The 16,714-nt window shown below is 38.7% G+C and overlaps 1 protein-coding gene across 1 annotated transcript in view; it reads left to right on the top strand.

Annotated features, from left to right (window-relative positions):
• The window catches only part of EML6 (EMAP like 6), a 98,738-nt gene that overhangs the window by 66,833 nt on the left and 15,191 nt on the right, over window positions 1-16,714 (top strand). Inside the window, exons 21-27 of the mRNA XM_031552664.1 lie at window positions 1,677-1,818; window positions 2,808-2,960; window positions 3,214-3,345; window positions 4,906-4,994; window positions 5,626-5,802; window positions 5,911-6,112; window positions 6,321-6,447. Of these exons, the coding sequence (XP_031408524.1) occupies window positions 1,677-1,818; window positions 2,808-2,960; window positions 3,214-3,345; window positions 4,906-4,994; window positions 5,626-5,802; window positions 5,911-6,112; window positions 6,321-6,447 (1,022 nt within the window). The remainder of the gene's footprint in view (window positions 1-1,676; window positions 1,819-2,807; window positions 2,961-3,213; window positions 3,346-4,905; window positions 4,995-5,625; window positions 5,803-5,910; window positions 6,113-6,320; window positions 6,448-16,714) is intronic.

Here is a 16,714-nt window from a genome sequence, read left to right as displayed (position 1 = left end):
GATGGCAGCAGAGGGGCACCCTGACACAATGGCATCTGACACAGAAGTGTGTATGAAGCAAAGGGTTGGAGCTGAATTCCTACATGTGGAAAAAATTGTGCCTATTGACATTTGTTGATGCTTGGTGAACTTTGATGGAGATCAGACAGTGAATGTGGGTGATGTGTTCCAGCAGTGGTGAGAGCAACAATGGGTCACCTCCACTGGTGCAGACTGTTATGAGTGTGGCATGCAGGTTCTTGCTCATTGCTGGGAAAAATGCATAGCCAGTGGTGGTGGCTATGTTGAAAGATAGTGTGTTGTGCTGAGAATTTGCTCTATCAAATAGAGCTACAGTGCTCCTTGTAGCAATTTGTATTTTCCTGGGAATAAATTAGAGGCATTACATTAAGATTGACCTACTTATTTCATGTTGCTTTGTTTTATTGTCTTTATTAAGCATGATGTCTATGTGTAGAAATTTGTGTGCATCATTTACTGAGGTATAACTTGTCAAGTTTTACCATATATTTGCTGTTAATATTTGGTATTTACTTTGTGATCGGAACTAGTTGGAAAGAAAATCTTCCACATTTGTATTGTTTTCATGACAGCATAAGTAACAAAAATGTGAGAATTTTTATTAGTAATTTTTAACTAGCACAGTAATTTGGAATTGCAATCTTAACATAGGGGCTATAAGAAAGAATGGAGCAGGCTTTTTAGTAGGATCTGTTGTGACAGGACAAGGAGAAATGGTTTCAAACTGAGAGAAGGGAGATTTAGGTTAGGTTAAAGGAAAAAGTTTTCAGCAATAAGGGCAGTGAGGCACTGGCACAGGTTGCCCAGAGAGGTGGTGGGTGCTTCTTCCCTGGAAGCACTTAAGGTCAGGCTGCATGGGACTCTGAGCACCAGATTGATCTGTAAACATCCCTGTTCATTGCAAGGGTAGATAATGTTTAAATGTCCCTTCCATCTCCCACAATTCTGTTACTCGATAATACAGTTCACACACCTTGTTGTGAGTTTTATGATAAAGAGAAGTTTTATAATTGTTATCCAGTTTAAATTGTATGTTTGCATGCATTAACTTGAGCAAAAATACGTACTCAAGACACCAAGACAGTTCCTTCCTTTCCTGTTTTAACTATATTTTTCTGTTTCAGCAAACAAGGCAGAAATCCAGACTGATAACAATAAAAAATGATTTAACGTTGAAATGATGCCTGTAAATTATATGCAAGTTGAAGAAAATCTAGAAAATTAAAATTTTAAAAACTGAGTTCTGAGGAAAGGCTAGAAGAGCTAAGTAGGTGTACATTGGCCAGTATACAATTCTCCAGAATCTGAAAAGTTAATAAACCTTGCAGACAGACTAGCCCATTTTAGGATTTCAAGATAAAATCCTACCTTGGGCTTAACTATTTCCTGTTCAGTTCAAGTCTGAAAGAGGGAGCATTGCTTTAACCAAAATTACAGCTAGCAATTGTGGAGGCAACTAGGGAAGAGTATATTTCAGATGGTTCCTAGAGGAATCAGACCAGGCATTCATGTTTTTGTGAATATAGAAAATTTTTGAGAGAAGGTGGTAAAGATCATGTTGTCTGAGACTTGTAAAAGGAGGTGGGGCAAGTTCTAGAACACATTACATAAAGGCAAATGCATGACTTTCTCATATGTTAAATGGCATCCTCTAGGGACATATGGAAGGAGAAGTATGGGGCTTGGCAGCTCATCCTCTCTTGCCTGTCTGTGCAACGGTGAGTGATGATAAAACACTTCGAATCTGGGAACTTTCATCCCAGCACCGCATGCTGGCAGTGAGGAAACTCAAGAAAGGTAATAATCCTCATTTGGTCATACGCTGTGATAACAACAGCGCTACTTCTATAGCGCTTTGCTTTCAGTGCACATCATAAGCATTAATGGAGGAGGAAGAGGACAGTCATCAAGAAATTGGATGCATAGGAAGTAAATCATCTTTGGCATGTGTCAAGTCCATGATAAGGGTAGAATGAAGGATTATAAATCATTGGAATGAATAATAATAAAAATAATTTGTTTTTCTCCGATTCCAAGGGGAACTCAAAATTGTTTTTCTTCCTATGAATACTTAAGACGAGCATATTTGTTGCTGACATTAAAATACTTCCTAGATGATATGTAGATGACATGTGCTGAAATACTGCTGCCTTGTTATTTCTTTTACACGTTCATAACCTTCAGAAAATTTCATGGTGTAAATTCAATATGCTTCGTTTTTGGTGACAGATCCAGAGCGCAGGAATTCTAACTGAGGGAAAACAGAGTTGAATATTTTGGAGAAGTGAACTCAGGGAAGGATGAGGATAGCTGTATGAGAATGTGGTCAGAAATAATGTTGGGGGGAAAAAAGTAAGTGGAGAAAATGTAGCGCATCTCTGTTTCAAATGTGTTCTGCCTGAGCGCCTTTCTGAGTCATGGAATAAAGAAGCTTTCAAGTTAACATCCCTGAAAAACATAATGTCTGAAATGAGTCTTTAAACTTTTTAATCTCAATTTCCTTTCTGTATGTTTTCTTTATATAAAATGAAGGTGCTTAAAATGTTGTTGGCAGGCGATATTTGGACTGATCAAATCATCTTGTCAACTCAAGAACAGCCTATACAAAGAATACATTCCTATGTAGGAAAGTACTACTAGCAGTTATCACAGAATATACTTATTTTAATAATTAAGAAATCTATTGATGCAGAAACCTTTCAGTTGCAGTTTTTCTCTCTTTTGGGGGGGGTTCTCAATCCCAAATTCAAAAACCTTAGGATACACCTTTTGATCTTCCTTTATAGGTGGACGTTGCTGTGCCTTTTCTCCTGATGGAAAAGCCTTGGCTGTAGGGTTGAATGATGGGAGTTTTCTGGTGGTAAATGCTGACACTGTGGAAGATATGGTATCTTTTCACCACAGAAAGGAAATGATCTCAGATATAAAATTTTCACGAGGTATAACTAGATAGCAAAGTGAAAGAGCAGTGTTTATCTTGAGTTTGTTTTTCTACTCTAGGCATAAGTTTGAATGTTCAAAAGGTAGATTGGCTTTATGTGTCCTCCATACCTTTAAATACTTTACAATTCTTTATAGTTGTGTACAGCCTCATACACTGGGGTCCATTAATTGAAGCTTTTGGGTGCACTAGCGTAATAAAAATGCATAACAATGTATATCTTTCATAACCTCAATGTCTCTTCTTTACAGAAACAGGAAAGTACCTTGCTGTGGCTTCCCATGATAATTTTGTAGACATTTACAATGTACTTACCAGCAAAAGAGTGGGCATTTGTAAAGGTGCATCTAGCTATATCACACACATTGACTGGGACTCAAGAGGTAAAATGTTTGACCAGAAATACAGATTTAAAATTCCTGCAACAGGGAATATCAGATAATTGTTTTCATTGCAGTAACTGAAAATACTGTAAGACTAAACTGTAACTACTAATGCAAATGCTTTCTCAACATCAAGCACCATAAGGGTTCAGTACAATTACATTTGTTGGCAGAATTAATCTTCACTTGTACCAGAGTATGTTGCACTCCACCAATAATAGCATATAACTAAAATGTTACTTAGGAACATAATATTGCTTTCCTTTGCTCTTTTTTTTTTCTTTCTTTCTTTAATTTGGGACTGTGTGGCACATTTTCTTCTCCACCTTTTATATTTAATTTCCTTTCCTCCTTGCTGAGCATTATTTGCCAATCACTGCTATGAAGTTAGAGAGCCTTACTGTCACAACTAATTAAGCCTAGCAAGATTGATAATGAGCTTATGCAATAAGCCTTCCTGGAACTAATATGATTCTGTTTGGAACCACCTGTGAGTCTGAGCCCCTGTGTATCTGTAGTAGTTAACTACTGGATGTGTTGTGTGGGTAGATGTAAAAGATAAGAAAATGGAAATTTTTTAGTGTTCTTAATGGTATTTTACCAGAAGTAGACGTTAGTGAAAGGACGAGAGGGAATGGCCCCAAGTTGCACCACGGGAGGTTCAGGTTGGATGTTAGGAACAGTTTCTTCTCTGAAAGAGTGGTCAGGCACTGTAACGGGTTGCTTAGGGAGGTGATGGAGTCAGCATCCCTGGAGGTGTTCAAGAAATGTGTAGATGTGGTAATAAGGGACATGGTTTAGCAGGGAAACATTGGTGGACGGTTGGACTGGTTGGTCTTGGAGGACTCTTCCAACTTCGGTGATTCTGTGATTTGGAGAAACTTCATCTGTTAGGATTTCTTACATATAGGCTTAGCAACCTTTTAATTCTTGCTAGTTATTTTATTCCCTTTTTTCTGATTGTTCTTAGTGGATGACAGTATCCCTTTCATTTATATTGCTTGTGTTTTTTCCCAGTATTTACGTTCATTTCTTAGCTCCATCTCTGCTTCTGCAGTAATCACAAATGCAAAAGAATCTCCAGAAAATATTTTCTAAGGAGTGTATGGTTCATTTTCTTCTCTACAACATAATAGCACGTTGCAAACAGTCAAGAACAATAAAATAGGCAAATGGGCATCGCAGATACTGGTGGTACAATGAAACTAACTGAACTTCTAGCTGTAAAGGATTAATGTGTGATACAGGTCAGATAGGAAGGCCACATTACTCCTGTGGCCTTATATTTTACTTTTTGATTTGAAGAGGCTCAAAATAAATCAAAAGAAAATGGTTTGCTGGAAAACCAATTCTTCAAGGATGTTGAATCGTGTTTAAAATATTACTGTGTCGTGAATCAAGAGTGTAGGATTCTTCAGGAGTGATCATAAGCATCTTCTTTGCTTTTGCTGTAAATAACTGTGGATGATAATTTGTTAACATCCTTCAGCATTCAATAAAAAGTTCATGATATTCATAATAATGAATAAGATCTGTAACAAACTCTTATTTCATATCCAGGAAAGTTATTGCAAGTCAATTCTGGTGCTAAGGAACAACTGTTTTTTGAAGCACCAAGGGGGAAAAGGCATGTTATAAGAATTGCTGAGGTATGAATTATACTTACTGTATTTCTTTCATTGTGACAGTTATTTTTCTAGACAGCTAAAAGTTAGCGTATGTTTTGTCTTAATATGTTTTTTTCCTTTAAAAATACTATATTTACAGCGTTTAGAATTAGAATTATTTATTCCTTCCAGCATTTGTAAATATTAGGATTCTTAAAGATTTTTGTTTGTATCTCAACATTTTTTTTTGTTTGTTTGTTTAATAGTGATGGCTTCCCATAAGCTCCTTTCCAGAACAGCCACCTGTTGTCTTTGTAATCAGTGTACATACAGTTTTAAAATCAGTTTTAAACAATATGGTTTTTAATGGTATAATTTGTGATACATAAGTGTTGTACAAAGCTGACAGTATTTAATGTCTCATTAAAAGTTGAAGGAGATTTGTATCTAAATCATGCTTACCTTTGGGAAGTGGGAATGTTTAAAGTTACTTTTAAACTTTGATGCAGAAGTGTAATTTGTATTAACTAGCTGGAAACAGTGAAAAATCTCTAAAAGCATATAAAAATTTAAGCTAATATCAGACGCAGGAGAAATATAAACAGCATAAATATATACAGCACGTATCGGGCACGTATTAAGATGACTTCTTTGAGTGAAATTTTCATTGCAGTTAGAGAAGATTGAGTGGGATACCTGGACATGTGTTCTTGGTCCTACTTGTGAAGGAATTTGGCCCATGCACAGCGATGTCACTGTTGTAAATGCTGCTACTCTTACAAAAGATGGAACATTACTAGCTACAGGAGATGATTTTGGTTTTGTGAAGCTTTTCTCATACCCAGTGAAGGTAATAAGTGTGTTTATTTCTCTCTTTAGACACTAGTGGAGAAAGAATTAGGGAAGACAGTGTTTGTGACACATCAAACTGCTAATATGTGTATTCTTTGTACAACAGGGCCAACATGCAAAATTCAAAAAGTATGTGGGTCACAGCGCACAGGTAACCAATGTCCGGTGGTTACACAATGATTCTGTGCTGCTGACTGTAGGTGGTGCTGATACGGCTTTGATGATCTGGACCAGAGAATTTTTGGGCATTCAGGAGAGTAAGCTGGTTGATAGTGAAGAATCAGACACAGACGCGGAAGAAGATGGAGGTAAAAATGATGATATAACACACGTTTTTAACTCAGTCTTTGTTCCACAGACCTCACACACGCTTAGGTTGAAGTGGGCAAAAAAAAGTCAACGTGATAAAGTTCAGTGTAGGGAGAGATTGGTAGAATTGTTTTCTTCTGTTGGTGTTTTCTATTCCTCCACCACGAGTCACGGGTAATTTGTTTTACTCTGTTTTACATTTTTAAGGTTATGATAGTGATGTTGCAAGAGAAAAAGCAATTGATTATACCACTAAGATCTATGCGGTAAGCATCCGAGAAATGGAGGGGACAAAACCACATCAACAGCTGAAGGAAGTTTCAGTAGAAGAGAGGTATGTCACACAGAGGCGTTCATTTCCAAATGCAGATTGCATTCTTTTGAATCTCTTTTCGCTCAACTAAAACTGGTCTTTAGAAATAAGACAGGAATTTTGAAATTCGTAAGATAGTATTTAAAATGCTGTTGGTCAGTTGCAAAATGTTGGTGTGATGGCTAAAAGTTTGTATGTGACTAAAACACCTGTGAGTGTAGTTTCCTCTCCTGTTGTTCACATTTGCAGTTATTTTTGGTTCTGATCAGAGCACGCAGGCATATGTCTGCAGCAAGGCATCTGGGAAAGGAGGAGCCTGTAAATCCTGTGTAGTTGAGGCTCTTGGTGACATTTTCATGAGAAGATTGTCAGTTGCTTAGAATTTGGTCAGGTTGTTACTACAGCACGTGTTATTTGGGGAAAACAAAACAGTAAGCTGGAAAACAGTGGATGGAAAGAGAAGACAGTAAAGAAAAGAGGTAATAAGTGTAGAGAGTGGGGTCCAGTTGTCTAGGGGAGTGGGTAAGTAAAAGCTCTGGCTGGGGCAGGACTGCTGGGACAGAAGAGGAGGATCTATAGCCAGTAACTTGGAACTGTATTCAGGCTCAAGACATCTGTACAGAATACTCTCCCCATTGATCAAATAGCTGTGGCATTTACTGGTAACAGGTGTATCTCACTCCCCTTTTGGAATGAATTTGTCTGAAGAATTAAGGTCTGTGAGTACTGATGGGTACTTCCTTAGTTCTTTACTGTGCACACTTGTAGCTCTACTGTACAGCTGTATCTAGATAATGACTCAGAGTGTGAATCTGTGCAGTTTCTTTTGTTGGATTTTTTTTTTATGCACAAGTATGACTTTGGTTTTCTAGCTTTTGCCTCATATTGGGGCAAAAATTAATCACTTTGCACTCAGTAGTTTAATAATATGAGATGAAATGTTGGGTGTGGAAGATGAGATATGTTGCCCCCTTTCAGTTATTTTTTTCATGGCAACATTTCGACAAAGATGTAGCATGAATCTTAATGTTTTTTATTAGATATTTTTATTAAATATTGGTCCATAACCCATTTGTCTTCCCTTCTTCTAAAGATATTTCTTTCAACTCATTTACTCACGTGAAGTCTTTATTTCTCCATTTTTCTGTAAAAAGGCAGTTTATTATCTACCAAACATGGATGTGTTGAGAATGAACTGAAAAGAAAACTTATAATTTTCATTTTGGGGATATACTGCTAAATTACACGTGAAACAACAAATACCAATAGTAGGATGGACAAATGTTTTACACCACAAACTTTTCTACCTTCCAGCTGCTTTATTCAGCCTTGATGCAAAAGCAAATGCAGAATGAGTGTAATTGACCGATTAAGCCAGGCTTACAATTGGTTTGTGCTAGTGAATTACCAACAATATAAGCATCAGGTTGTTTTTTTTTTTTTTCTGCAGCTTCTCAGCACTACTTTCAGTCTAGGACTGAAAATCACCACAGTCCCCAGGAACTTTTCTTTCTCTGATACCTGGCCATGTGTTTGCTGTCTGATGCAAGCGAGTGCCCTGTTTCTTGGAGACTGCCTCACTCTGTCACATATCCTAAAGGCTTTGTAACTTTTGGGTATGTCCACAGTCCTACACTGCACAAGCTGACCTAGCTGAACGTGCTTTTTTGCTGTGGAAGAAGGCACCCCTTGAAATGAATGCATCCACAAAGCAGCAATGAGGAAAATGAAACAGGCTTCCTGTTTGTCACACACTGGTAATCCACAGAGCAATGACAGTGTTCCTCATGCTATCCAAAACTACGAAGTCACACTGGAGCAGGAAGCTCCTCTAGTATGGCCAACTGCTTCCTTGCTGCCTGTCCTGATTATTGCTGGTGGTCCCAACTAAATGGGTAGACACCTCCTTTGTGGTGAGGTTGCCTTACACTTCCATAATGATTTTCATGGTGCTTGTACATAAAAATACAATACTGTAGCTATTGGAAGGAATTATCCATCCCATAAGAGAGCAAAAAGGTAATTTTTAATGTTCTCTGTATCTTTTTCCTTCATACTATCTCTATATAATCGATGTGTAGTACATTTTAAAATAGCTGGGGAAAAAACACAGAACTGTCTTTACCATCTTTTCTCCTAAAGAATCACATCTATTCTTCATATTTTTTTATATATACTCTTTTGGTTTCGGTTAGTTTAATATAATGGCATTTTCAGTATTTGGAATTTGCTTTTCTGATAAGTTTGTCAGAAATTCCCTTATCTTTCATATGTGGCTCATTAGGAAAAGAAGCATTTGCTTCCTTCTCTTCATCCTGTTCATATAAATTACTAGAATTTGTAGCCAAATAATTAGAAGCAGAAAATTTATGGTGAGATGTAGCAAAACTGCAGTTTCTGGACATATAGTGCTGGGATAGGGCTTTGTGGAAAGTGGTGGGTTTTGGATGCAGGAAGATGAGATTAATGTGTTGGCTACTGCATTTGTCAAAGACTTCAACTTTTGACCACAGTTGTACCAATTTGTGCACAATTTATCCAGAATCTTGACACTCTCAATTATGAGTGCTTCAGAGTGAAGCTGACTTTTCTCAAAGACATTTGAATGATGAGTTAAGTTTCATAACTGTGCCAGGTTTCATCTTTTCTGAGGATACAAAGAATGCAGCAGCTAATGAAATATTTGTCCGACCATGTTCTAAAAGCTTCCTGAAAGCTTCTCCTTCCCCCTATGAGGGTCCCAAGTGAAAGCTGAGCCAAACAAAATAAAAAGCCTAGAAATACTCAGGTGTCAGTGTCCAGGAAAGGTTCTAAATCAACAGGCCTTCAGGATACGGAGACTTGAAGCATATGTGCACTGGGTTGAGTGAGATGGTATCAAGTAATATTGACACCAGTTTGCAAAGCTTTACTTTTTCTGCAAGGCACTGCTGAAGTAGCCTTTCCCAGTTCTTCACGAAGGGAACCAAGGGGGTGTATACCATTCTCTTTCAGGCAGCTATGTGGGAAACCCTGGTGGTCTTTAGAGGGGAAAAATTGTCTGGAGAAAATATCCCAAATCCAAAATTTTTCTTCTTTATAATTGTGTCATCTGTCTGTATGAAGACTCTGAAATGAGTCTGTGAAGGTGGTGAGACACTGAACAGGCTGCCCAGTGAGGCTGTGGATGCCCCCTCCCTGGAAGCATTCAAGGCCAGGCTGGATGGGGCTGTGAGCAGCCTGGTCTAGAGGGAGGTGTCCCTGCCTATAGCAGAGGGTTGGAACTAGATGATCTTAAAGGTCCCTTCCAACCCAACTCATTCTATGAACCAAGGATTGTGCATCTGTTGGGATTTGCATACTACAAATGCTCTGAGATCTTTACATATTGTGTAAATTTTGAAAATTGTTACGAGGCCATTCAAGTTTGAAGGGGTGAAATAATCACAAAGCCTCAAAAACTGCCAGTTTGCTTCACTGCAAAAGCAGTCAGGATCTAAGAAGAAAGAAGTGTCTCTCCTTGCTGTATTTTCATTATGTGAGAAAGCAGAAGAGAAAATTTGAGTTTTCACTGGTATAGGGTAGAAGCAAATTAATCAAATTTCTAAATTTCTAAATTCTAAATTAGAAAAAGAAAAAGGAAAGATAAAAACAGGAATGTTTCCAGCTTCCATCAGAGAGGGGTAGCTGGAACTGTTGATTTGAACTTCTTGGGAACAAGGACTTTAAGCTTGCTTTATTTCTTTCTTTGAATAGTAATATTTTGAAGGTAAATTGTTGCTGAACAAGTTACTTCCCTGCTTATAAACACAAATATGCTTCAAATGTGATGTGATGCCTAGTAGACAATTCTGGTTCAAGAAGATGGTTGTTTTGTTTTCCTTTTTATTGTAACTAAATTTTATTTAACAGGAAATTCAACTTTTGTGTTTGCTAGAATAAGCTTGCAGGACTCTGTTAAGAATGGTATGTCTGAAAAACTCAAAGTACATTGTGTCTCTAAAAATAACAACTTGTGGTACGATTCAGGATGAGTTTGGACTAGAGCTGTGTTAATGTCTCCTGCCAAGATGCAAGTATATGGATGAGAGCTGATACAGGCAGTGCTGGGTTTTGAAGGGAAAGGTTTGCAACAACCACCACCCATCTGGAAAAGAACCAACAAATGACTTTCTGCAAATTAATGCAAAGGCTGTCTTTATGCCAGAAGAGAGGAGCCAGCAGCTTTTGTCTTTGCTCTCTCACATCACAGGAAGAAGGGTAGGAGGACAGGTTTGACATAATGCTTGATTGAGGAGAACTGTGACTTTGAGCAGCTGCTGTGGACCCTCTTTTACTGCTTAGCAAGTGCTCTGTGCTTAGCATAACCCAGCAAGATGAAAAGGAAATCACTATTAGACTGACCTTCTCCAGATCTCCAGAGTGTTGGGCCCCTAAGCAAAGTCAGGGGAGAAATCTCATGATTGTAAAGGCCAAAAAAACTCAGAGGAGACAATCGTGGGGATAATGTTAAGGAGTTGCCTTAGAAAAGAAAATGAAAGCCCTTTATCAAATGTACTTCTTCTGTCTTATTTATTTACGTAAGAAAGTAACGATCATTCTGCAAATGTCTCAGAGGGAGGTAGAAAGTACACAGTAGATTTTGCCTGCAGGATTTGAAATAAATTGTGGTCTAGTATTTTCGTGCCCAGCTTTGTCATCGCTGCCAGGAGTGACAGCTTTAGGATGGAAAAGAAACAGGAGAGATGAGTCTGAGTAACAATATTTAAATATGTTGTGGTTGTATTAGTTGGTGCATTTGGTTAAGATAATTAATTGATTGTTGTTTCTCTCTCCCCAACCTTCTTGTTTTTCTTCTTCTCCCTTTCCGTGTCTGTCCTCCTATCCTCCCCCCACCCTTATTTTTCTCTTCCTTTCTTGCTCCTCTGATTGGCATCCTCTTCCTTGCTCCACCTGTACGATACAGAAGTGGGGTGCCAATGAGAGGTGCTGCAGGAGCAGTCTCACGGTGTGGGAGCTCCAAGAGCAGTGCTCCCACACCGCGGGACCACTTGGGCACTGGTGGGACTGTCCCAGACAATCCAGGACAATTGTAAGCTATACTGTGTGTTATGTAGGAATTGTGCTTTATTTCATACAAGGGCTAACTTTTGAACTGGGACCCTTTTAGCTGGCTAAGAACTCACGAAAAAAGAAGTCAAACAGGCTTGCATAAAAACTGTATTTCTGTTACTAATACCAAAGGCAAAGATTTATTTGCATTTTGCATTCTACTAACCGCTAACATCTATCCTGTGTTTGCAGCTTTCATTTAGTTTGATTTGCATGATTCTACATAAACTGAAAAACTTATAACATACCTGGTAATGGGAAACCCTGTTAAGCAAGTTGAACGTGTAGAAAACAAAAAGCAGCATTAGCATGTTTGTCTACTTTTCGGTTTTCTTAACACACAGCGTGTCTCACTTTCTGTGAGTTACCTTGTCTCAAGCCTGTTCCCATGTGCTCTTGTGCATCGTTTGTAATCATATGTTCTGATCTGAAGAACTCACGTTTTCTATCTTCAAACTCTATTCTGTTGATTATTTATTTCTTTGCAAAGGCATGGGCTGACTTACAAGCTTCCAAAAGAGCCCCCACAAGTGACAAATACTAGCTTTTGTACCCAAAACCAAATCATTGGGCATATGGTTACAAAATCTGCTCGTGCACTTTTACATGCACGCTTGTATGGGTGCAGTGTAAAAGCTTTGAATGTGAACCTGTGTTGTATTGATGTGTAGGTGGGAATAATTCAAAATGTGTCCGGAAAAACACGTATTATGTGAGGTGGGGAGAAAACAGCTGGCTTATTTCACCAGAAGTCTGGTGCTTGTGAATGAGTGGAGTCCTATAGAAAATTCACTTTTACTTTCCCACAGGATTATGTCAAGTTAATGCATCCTAAATGTATTTGGCAGCATGCTGGTTTCATCACAGTTGTCGCCAGGGCTTGAACACATTGTGACTGATAATTTTGCTGTCCCTGCCAACCTATTGAACTCAGAGTCAGTTTCACTTTTCCCACAGGTCAGCACAAAGCTGGCCCAAAGGTCCTTTGCATCTGTGTGACTCTTAGTGGGTGTGCAATTGTGGGATGGTGGTGGTGTTGCAATGCACATCATGCTATGATCCTTCTCTGTCTGAACTTGAGAAATGCTCTCTGCTCTGAGATGGATGTGAAAAATTCAGGTGTTTGAGAGCTTTTTGCTGTGTGGGCTGTATTCCAGGAAGGATCTAAGAAGTATTGTTTCTAATACAGCTTAAATTTTGTTACATGGGGAAACGATGCTAATGTGCCTACCTCTGATGTTTCTACCTCCACCCCCAAAGTTCTCGGTATACTATTGGTCAAATGTTTTTACTTACACAAAAAGCAGAGTTATAAAATGTCAGAATTTATGTAAGGAATAAAACTGGAAAAGCCTCTTCCTTTCAAACATGCTCCTAAGGAAGCCTAAGAAAAGAGAAATTTTATAGAATGTCCTAAGATTAAGTTAATACTAATGCCTTGATGTATATGGAGAGAGTTTTCCAGAAGACTCATGATTTCAGGTATTCTGAACTTTTTTTTAATCTAAGACAGCTAATTAGATTTTGCCTCGAGCATGGTGCAGCGTGTTCCTTGTTTTGGCAAACAGGGTTTGGCTGAGAGACCACATGGACAGTGCTGTCTGAGCAGTGTGCTGTGCGTGACAGATCTACCTGCCCTGCAACCAGGCTGTTTTACAGTGGTCCTTTAGATTAACAGCTTTATGAGATGTTTAGAACAAAGAACTTGTTCAAAAATGAAAGCCTTCAGATTTCATTCGGAACTGATCATACTTATTAACCTGCTTTTCTGCTCATTTCACATTTGGAGGCTGACCTCGAATGATATGTGAATGCAGTGACTACATTCCCTTACGAGAATATCAAATTGGCTATCACCACCATTTCATCTGCAGCACCGTTTTGGTTTTGGTTTTTTTTTTAAAGAGTGCATCAGCATACATGTAAAAGCATAAGTAAGGTTTAAAAAGCAACTTAGATTGCAGTTTCTATCTCCCTCTGCTTTTGTTTCAGTTTTGCTTTGATTCGCTGTATGAAGAAGTAGGATATATTTTCATGTTGTCTGCAATATCTAAGGAAAAGTGGTATACAGAACTCCTGTGTATGTTGGGATGGGAAAATCCAAAGGTTTAGAATTCACAGGATCGCGTCTTACAGCCAGGAGTTTAACAGCAGTTTGGGGGCTCTTGGGAGTCCCCTTATTGTCAGCTAGTGAAAATATATTATTAAAAGCCACGTCTGTGTTTTTCCTTCTGAAATGAGCAGTTTGGGTTTTTTAACCTTGGGCTTTAAATCTCTTGTCCAAATAAACCTTACAGTACTAAATTGTCCTTCCTCATTTTGACCTTTGCTTCCTCTTCCTGGGAGCAGCCCTTGCTCATTTTTACCTTTGCTTGGCATCCAAGTATATTCCCTCCAGTTAGCAGCCATCCCCATGCACATGTTAGCCTCCCGTTTGGACTCTCTTCCACTCCTCTGCTCGCTCCTGCTGGGCCCAGCCTGTCACCTGTTCTCAAGGGCAGGACGTTTTTGTCCACCTATCAGCTCTCCAGCCCTCAGTGTTTGTTGCTTTCATGCAGCATTGTTTCTGAAGATCCAATTCTGTTCCCATTGGCCTCAGAACAGAATGTTTGCGTTCTTGCCAACTTGTCAGGGATGCAGACATTGTGTCTCTTCAGAAAGCAATTATGCCATGTGCTCTAAAAACATGAGCTGTTCATCCCCATCCAATGGAATATATCATAACATTTCCTGGGTCTTCTTTCTCTCTCCTGTAATTTCTGTCTAAAGGCATTTGACTCTTTTACTGCATGGGCACCCTGTTCTCTAAGATCACTGCTTCCTCGAGGTGCCCCACTTCTCAACCCCTCTGCCCTCCCCCATTTCACCCAGCTTCTGCCATGCCCATCTGCTACTCTCTGTCCTCATGCTGCCCATTCACCCCACCCAGGATTTAGGCTCCTGGTCTTGGCCATTCCACGTGGCCTTACTGGGAAAGTGAGAGGTAGCGAGTTGTCGCTTGCACCTTCTTACATTCTGGCATTAAGGCCCATAAGGGGAGAGGGTGAGATTTGGTCAGTTTCAATCTGAAGTTAGCTCACTGCTGTGTAACCGTGTATACCTGTGTAAGCTTGTATAATCAAGATAATCAGCATTAACAGAAACTTTATTTGCTGTATTTGCAGTACTTTGAGAACTGAAAGCTCCCTAATGTCTGACTGTGTCTTATCTTCCCTGGAACTCGCTCATCCCATAACATAATATAAGCACATTTACTTTACATCACTGAAAAGAAACCGTTAATACTTGTATTATGTTTTAACTTGCTTTCCTTTGGAGGCAGGGAATTGTCAAGTAAGTACTAACAACACAGCACAGAAAAAGCACAGATTGCTGTGAATGTACAGTGCAGATTGCATAGGCTATGAAGGGTAAATATATGTAATTTCCTACAGCACGAATTTCTTGTCTTGACACTGCCATCCTATGTACGAAAATAAATTAGGTGTAGTCAGATTTGTTAAAAATGAAAATCAAATTGGTGCTGCTTTACATTTCTTTTATTGAGGTGATTATAAGGCAACAAATGCGTGTGTATATATACATGTATATGTATATATGTATGCACACAACATTTGTGTTTGTGTGTACTGTGAACAGGTATATATTCAAGTACATGTGTGTATGTGTATGTTTCCAAATTAAATCTTATGTTTACTATCTAGTGATTATCTGTCATGTCATAGTGGTAGTGTTCTCTGCTTTCATGAAAATTTTTGGCTTGCTGTTGTCATAAACTCTAGAAGATATGCCCGGGTAAAGGAATGTAAAAGTGATCCATCTTAAAATTACACTAAAACAGAAAAAAGAGCAGGAAGCATACAAGAAAACGATTTATTCTTTTCATAAGTGCTGATTCAAAGGCCTTAGTAAATCTGGGTTGAAGTGGTGTTTGCTTTTCTAGCATCACATAATGTTTTCATTTTGTAAGACGATTGAGTTTTGCAGTAACTTCCTCCATCCCTTTTCCACTGATGATTGCACTGCTATTGGGTCCAATTACCACCGATGGTTACGTAACAACTTGATTGACCACTCAGAGAAAATAAAGGTACTTGTTTCCCTGTGAACAGCAAGTACAAGCTGTCCCTGTACATAAGTTGGCCTACCAATGAACAATTATTAGGCTAAATTGCAAGCTGAGCTAGGAGAGAAAACAAGCATCCATTGTGTGAAACTTAACAGTGCTTATGAGGCTGCTAAGTTTCTATTAGTTTCCATCCCTGTCAGGCACCTGAAAATAAAGAAACTCATGGAATCACATTCTGCTTCAGTATAAAGTGTGCAGGAAGCAGTGATGTAGCTTCCTTTTTCCCCCCTGTTCTGTAGGATCTTGAGTTAAGAATATACCCAGTAATGCCAGGGTATGGTATTTTTGAATTTGTAGACTGGTGCACTCTTTAATTTCTGTTTTAGTTTTTGCTGGCATGCTTGAATAGCATGTTTTGTGCCACGAGGGAATGACTGATCAACTCTAAAAATGCTTGTGCATGAGTAAAATGGTCAGAAATATGCCTAAACTGTATTAAGTTTCTTACTTGGCTTTGTTTGCTGCTTACAAGGGGATCAAGGTAACTCTTTTACTCTTTCAACATCACAAGATCTAATGTACTTTTCCAGTGTTAATGAGTTTGTCTGTTTGCTTGAGAAGCGAGTTAGTTTGTTTATTTTCAGTCTGCTCTGTCTTTTTTAGAGCCCAGCTTTTCATGCTACTTGTTCCTGCAAAATAAGCCGCGTAGCAGCTATGTGTTTCATCAACTGCTGTCCTTAAGAGCTTTCATAAAAATGCAATTCCAGATAAATCAGCTCCCATTAAGCAAAAGGGATTTCATTCTCTTACAGAATCTTGTTGTTTAACCCTGTCCCCAGAATCTCCTGTTGGTCTTTAATGGCATGAGCTGTTTTTGTATGAATAACAGCAGCCATTGAGTGATGTTTTGGAGCAAGCATTTAACCATAATATCAGTTTTGATTCTTTTGCTATCACCTCTTCTACCCTGACCTTCTGGCCAGACCCATATTCTAGCTAAAAGCTGATCAAATATGATGAAGGCTAAATTTCTTGGGGTAATTTTGCTGGTAATCTACTGCAATGTTTTGGGTCTGTGCTGTTGCCAGTAGGGTTAGAATTTAGCCCCCCTTAATTCCTGTTACCTGA

Source organism: Meleagris gallopavo, chromosome 2 (assembly GCF_000146605.3).
Source record: "Meleagris gallopavo isolate NT-WF06-2002-E0010 breed Aviagen turkey brand Nicholas breeding stock chromosome 2, Turkey_5.1, whole genome shotgun sequence".
NCBI lineage: Eukaryota > Metazoa > Chordata > Aves > Galliformes > Phasianidae > Meleagris > Meleagris gallopavo.
The sequence above is the reverse complement of the archived record's forward strand: the minus strand, read 5'-3'. Positions and strand labels throughout refer to the sequence as shown.